The following is a 6725-nucleotide window of genomic DNA, read 5'->3' as shown; positions in this document are numbered from 1 at the left end:
ATTGATAAATATATTTATTAAATTTTTTTATAATTAATATATATTTTTATTTTAAAAATATTAAATCTGAAACGTACAAATTTTCATCGTGGAGGAGCAAAGAAGGCTGGAGGGAAGCTGACTCCGAAACAAAGTCCACAGATAGGGTGTCATGGAACGTTTCTATTTTCTCTCACAGACATGGGAATCAGCCTATAAACCGCACAACACGCCTTCGATCTCTTGCTGAAACTAAGAGCGACAACACCCACAAGAGAGAAATTAAAGAGACATTCTCAGATAATTTCCTTTGAATGACAAAAATGCTTAGCGCCAATCTTCGTAAAGATCTCATAACGGACATTATGGCGAGGCTGCCTGTAAAATCCTTGCTTCGATTCAAATGTGTCGCTAAATCCTGGTACGCTCAAATCACTAACTCTTCTTTTATCACCAAACATCTTGAACGGTCAAATTTGATCACCAAGAATCGCCACCTCAAGATTATCTTCCATTTGAGTAATCGTGAAGTCCCGTCTGCACATCCCTGTTTTTTGAAGATCAGAGTCCCTATGCAATCCAGTACGATCTAGAATTTCTCCCAAGGAATGATTAGGGTTTGAGCTTGACTTACGAACAATCTAATGGGATTTTCTGTTTCTATGGGGAAGTTAATCCGATCTCCTCTGGTTCTGAGGGCCGAATAATCTTGTGGAACCCAGGAACAAAAGAGGTCAAGGTTATTCAGCGCACTCAGACGGAACCGAGAACCTTAGAATGTACCGGGGTTGGATTTGGGTTCGAACCCGCCAAAGAGGATTGCAAGGTTGTTCGACTTTCAAAGTGGCCTTTCGATGAAGAAGAAGCACCTCTAGTTGAAGTTTACAGTCTCAATACTGATTCTTGGAGAACCATAGATGTGGATGTAGTCCCCAATTATGTCTTGGAGATGATGGCACTTTTGATAATGGTAAAGACCTTAAAGCTTTGATTTTAGCAAAGAAATGTTTGGAATGATCCAATTGCCACCTGAGATTGGCTCTAATTGGGTGGATAGTATAGAGTGCTAAATGAGAGATTTGCACGTGCATTTGGGAGAAAACATGGAAAATGTGTTACTGGGTGATGGATGAGTATGGTGTGGAGAGTAGTTGGAGTAAGAAGATTGAGATTGGACTATTGCCCGAGTTTGAGTGTCTCCAGGATTTTGGGGAGACAATGAAATTCTTTTTCATGATGAGGATGATTTGATATTGACTTCATATAATCTTCAGAATCAACACGTACACAAGTTTCCAACGTATGTTCCATTTCCCGCCACACATTCCACGTTTGACTTTGTAGAAAGTTCGGTTCCTTTGACTGGCAGGGGGAAAGTAAATTAACACACAAGATCAGCATGACGACAAAGATTGAGTATGTTTGATCTTCGTGTGCATGGTGGTCATCCTCTCTTGATTACTCTGATTTGTTTTTCATCTATTTGGATATAGTCAAATATTAAATGAGAGCATATTTAACTTCTTTATAAGATTTTTTAACTTTTTTATAACTGAAGTATACCTTTAATTTTCTAACTTTATATAAAGTTTTAATTAATTTTTTTAATTTTATAAAGTATTATTTTAATCTTCTAATTAATCCTAACACATTAACTTTCAAATAATTTTTTTAGCATTAGTTATTGCTATTTTAAAAAAAATTAAACTTAATACGTTAACATTTAAAAATATTTTATGAATATTTAAAGGAAAAATATCAACCAAGGAGCGCCAGAGGAAATTTATGTCAGTTAAGGATTATTTGTCATCAAAACTTGAATGTATACTTATCGACTCAGGTTAGTCTTTATCAACAACTATTGATTCAGGTATTAACAAATTATTATAAATTAACAATAATTCATTTAAATTTTTTTTAATTTGAATTCTAACAATAATTAATCATTAACTGATAAAAATCTTTTTCAGCTATTCTCCATCGCTATTTTCCCATATTTAAAAGTTTAGTGTAGGAATTCAATGAAAGTTAAAATTAAAAGACCTAGTGCCAAGAAAAAGATGAAAAAGCCATAATATCTCTGTCAATATCCTGAACGATGCAAGGAGGTGGGTTTTGAAAAACAGAGATCCCTAGTCCTCCATTCAGGGCCTCCTTAGCAAGCTTATCAATTATCAACAACTATATGTTTCCATATCTCGTGCATCTGTCAAGAAGGACCTGTCATTCATAAGCTAATATGCTTTAGATCAATGTCACCAAGTCTTTGTATATATGGATTGATCTCAGAAACGCCTGATTCGACTGATCTTAAGGCTTCCTCACATATAGTCACTTTCCACAAGAATATAAGAACAGTACTATTGAGTGACGCAGCTGTAGATGGAGGCGCTCAAGCTGAAGGCATCTGTAGTCTTCCTAGGGTGCTTGCAGCAAATGTGGAAGTAAAGTATATATCTCGGAGAAAATGAAGGTAGATGACACACATTCAAGATTCCTCGTCTAAATAGATGTCAGTGAATGAATATTAATGGAAGAAGATACCTAAATACTTGCATTCTTCCATGGACTCCGCCTGCAATAGAGCTCTTGAATTGTTTCTTTCTATTGCACTCCATTAAGCAGCAAACCATGTTCTTTGACAGATTCATGAATCAGAATCATTCATTTAAAAAGAAATCAAAAGAAAATTACACAAAGAACCATCACCAGGTGCATGCATTGTACAATGAAGAAGTAGCCTTACAGCACACCTCTTAAAATGGAAGATTATGGAAGATGAAAAAAAAAAAAGGGAAAGGAGGTGTGTGTTTTGACTAAAAAGAAAAGACTTCAAATTTAAAGTATTCTTGTTTGAATGGAGGAGGGAAACTCAACAGTCAAATTGAAAAAGGAAGCTATGTATACTTGTAAGGACATAAATCTGATTCATGAGTAGTGAGTCATTGAGAATAGTTTTCAAATCAAGCATGAAACTTTCTTCCTTTGGCCACAATTGTCATGGGTTTCTCGTCAAAATGCACCCCCCTCTCTCTCTATTCATTTGTATCCTCAAACATTTGTTAGACCATTGGATATTTGCCCTTGCTTGGAAATTAATAGTTAGTCAGTCCATGTTTAGTTCAGTAGTTCAGATGAAAAAAGAAGAAAAAGAAAAGCTTCCTTACGAAGCACTTGTGAAGATTCTTCATTGAATCATCGTAAGGGCAGATAACACATTCCTTTAGCCGCGAAAACACTGTTCTTAATGACGAATACTGTTTTTTTTTTTTTTTTTAACTGGAGCCGCTTTTTGCATATGGCGAATACTGTTCTTAGATTTACGGTGATATTGATACGCTGTAAAATTCTCCACATAAATGAACTTTAAAATGTCAATCGCTGTGCGCTCTTTTTACAAATGTTTTAGGGGTAAAAATGCTACTCCTTCTATTAAAAAATATGGTTGAATATTAAAAAATTTAAGACATTTTTATTTTTTTAAAATATAATCATCATCTTTTTTTTAGGTGTCTCTATTGAATAAATTATTTTATATTTATTTTAAGGAATATGTATAATTATGAAAAGGTATGATTACTTGAAAACAAATAATTATTTTATTGAAGTAAGATTCAATTAAAAATATTTTTTTTTATATGCAATAAGGCCAAGTCCATTCATTCATTCATCAGAACTTTCCTTAGGTAAGAAAAACCCACAGCATCATTGTACAACAAGCCCTATAAATCCCTAGGAGGTAATTCCAACCTTTAAACATCAAAGTTAAGAGCAAAATAAAAATTGGCTAACCAGTCATCACATTTGTAACCCTCTTATACACACACGTATATATCTAACCCATGGAATTAAAAATCAGACTGGACTGATCGGTCCGACTTGGTGACCCGATGTTCAGTCTGGTCCGGTTCATCTGGGCAAGATGGTCACTTTTGACTCGGGTTAACCTGGGTGACTTGGGATTAACCCGAGTAACCCCGCCCAACCCCTCGGGTCAGGAGGGTTGGGCAGGTTATTATTTTTTTAAAAATTTGACCCCCAAAACGACGTCATTTTGGGGGCCATCATATAAAAAAATGACCTTTGTCTGAACTCTGCTTCAATCATCCATCCGTCTCGCCTTTGCCAATCTGCCTTGAATCGAAAATGACCAGCTCCAAAAACCCTAAGCACTCCAGAATCCTCGAAGCATCACCTGCCCCATCTCATCTGAAGCTTTGAATTTGAACCCGTGAACTGAGAAGGCAAGAACTCTGGCTGTGCTTTGTCTGAAGCTCTGAATCCCGTCTCCTCTTTGTGGTTGTCCCGTCTCCTCTCTGTGGCTGTCTCGTCTCAGCCTCTCTGATCTTCCTCCTTTCCTCTTCAAGCTTGGAGGGTCTCATTTCATCTGCTGTCGTGTGTCGTCCTTGGGAGGTTTAACGGTCCGTCTTAGGTAGCTACTCTCTCTCTCTCTCCCTCCACTTGATTCAGGTATGGCTTCTCTCTCCTCTCTTCGGCAGTCCGTCCTTACTCATTGTTGCTGTTGCTCTATATCTTCAAGCTTCATTTGTGATCTGTGTACTATATTCTAGTTTACTCTATAACTGCTGTTGCTTTGTATCTTTAAAATTTGCTGCTCTATACTCTTAGAGTAGTGTTCGAACTTCACTTCAGCTGAAATTAATTAGAGAGGTGTATGTTCGAGTTTCACTTCTTGAAATTAAATTAGCTAAAATTAAATTGCTCTGTATGTTCGAGCTTTACTTCTTGAATTTGCACTCTGTTGGCATGTCTGCTTTAATCTACACACTTATTGAATCTGCTTTGCTAGCATGTTCGAGCTTTGTTTTTTTTTACATTAGATATTTATTTATGTTGACATTATCATAACTTACAGAGTAAAGCTATAATATGGATATTGAAAATAATTCTAGTAGTGAAGGAACTGAGAATCCTACTCCTAATTCCAACAATCCCACCCCTAATTCCATTAACCCCCCACAAGTCATAATGACTCCATATTTGGAACCCCATCAGTTCGTGGGAAAAAAAGATCCTGTATGGGTGCATGGTGCCTTAAGAAAAGAGGGCAACAAAAATGTGTATACATGTCTTTATTGTGCATTAAGCTATAAAGGAAGTGGAATAAATAGATTGAAGCATCATCTTGCTGGTGTAAGTGGAAATGTAATTTCTTGCAGCAAAGTTCCTTTTGATATTCATCATCAAATACAAGAATTATTGAAAAGTGGGAAAAAGAGAAAGCTTTCTGATGTACAAGCAGACATAGAGGAACATGTGTCTAATGCTAATGAACCTATGCACCTGCTCCATCTAAGTCAATCCCTGAGAGTAGTGCCAGTAAAAATAAACCTCCTACTATTCTAGTTAAAAATTATTTTGCTCTCAGGACAACTTCAGGTTCCCAACCAAGCATCAAGAGTGCATTTACAACTAAAGAAGCACAACACAATGCAAAAATAGCCATTGCTGAATGGGCTATCATCAATTGCATTCCATTTAATGCATTAAATTGCCCTTTCTTTCAAAAAGCTATGGATGTTATTGCTTCAATTGGGCCAGGGTTTAAGGGTCCTAATGCTTATGAATTTAAAGTCAATTTGTTGAATGATTGGAAAAAAGAATGTCAGCTATTTATTGAGAGTCATTGATCTAAATGGAAAACTTATGGATGCACACTCATTGCTAATGGTTGGCCAGATGTGAGGCAACAAACTTTGATAAATTTTCTTGTCTATTCTACACATGGCATAGTATTTGTGAAATCTGTTGATACTTCTGATCTAGTAAAAGATGCCAAGACTTTATTCTCATTGTTTTCTAAAGTGATTGAGTGGGTTGGTTCCAAAAATATTGTGCATGTGGTAACTGATAATGTTGCTAATTATGTAGCATGTGGCAAGTTGATTAAAGATAAATATAAAAGTATTTATTGGTCACCTTGTGCTGCTCATTGCTTAAATCTCACTTTGAAAGACATTGCAAGCATGTCTCATATGTCACAACTTGCAACAAAGGCATCAAAGATCACTGTATTTGTTTATAATCATATGGTCTTCTTGTCATGGCTTAGGAAAAGATAGGGTTGAAAAGAAATTGTGCGTCCCGATGCTACAAGGTTTGCTACAACATTTATCACATTGCATAGCATATATATGCACAAGCATGATTTGCAAGCTTTAATCACTGGTAAGCATTTTGTGGATCATAAATTATCAAGGACTGAAGCCAGAATAATTATTAGCGCCATCATATTAGATAATCGATTTTGGAATGAATGTCTTGAAGTTGTGAAGATTATATCTCCTCTCATAAAGTTGTTGAGAATTGTTGATTCAGATGAGAAGCCTTCTTTGCCTATGTTTATGAAGGTATGCAAAAGGCAAAAAAAGAAATTAAGACATTCTTCAATAATAAGAAGGACCAATACAAGCCTTACACAGATATTATTCAAGCCGATGGGATAAGCACTTAAAGACTAATCTTCATGTAGCAACATATTTGTTAAACCTGCCTTCTTGTATGATGATGACTTTGTTCACAAGAGAAGGTTAATGGATGCTATGCTTTTAGTGTTTGAGTTAATTGAAAATGAAGATGTTGATTATATTGTGATGATGAAGCATTGAGCTTGTATCGTGACCGTAAAGAATCATTTGATATAGCTTCATGTCATAGAGCAGCACAGAAACTAGACCCTTGTAAGTGTTAATATTTAACATAGTCATGATAACTTTATTTATCAT

The 6725-nt window shown here is 35.7% G+C and overlaps 1 protein-coding gene across 1 annotated transcript; it reads left to right on the top strand.

Moving 5' to 3' along the window:
- Positions 1-302: 302 nt before the first annotated feature.
- LOC129319687 (F-box/WD-40 repeat-containing protein 1-like) lies at positions 303-970 on the top strand. The gene is made up of 2 exons (XM_054964777.1): positions 303-561; positions 651-970. The coding sequence occupies exons 1-2, from the start codon at positions 303-305 to the stop codon at positions 968-970; spliced, it is 579 nt and encodes a 192-aa protein (XP_054820752.1).
- Positions 971-6725: the final 5755 nt, after the last annotated feature.

This window comes from Prosopis cineraria, unplaced genomic scaffold, assembly GCF_029017545.1.
Source record: "Prosopis cineraria cultivar Desert tree isolate PC_DT_omini unplaced genomic scaffold, ASM2901754v1 PC9, whole genome shotgun sequence".
Classification (NCBI taxonomy): domain Eukaryota; kingdom Viridiplantae; phylum Streptophyta; class Magnoliopsida; order Fabales; family Fabaceae; genus Prosopis; species Prosopis cineraria.
This window is presented reverse-complemented; position numbering and strand designations above follow the sequence as displayed.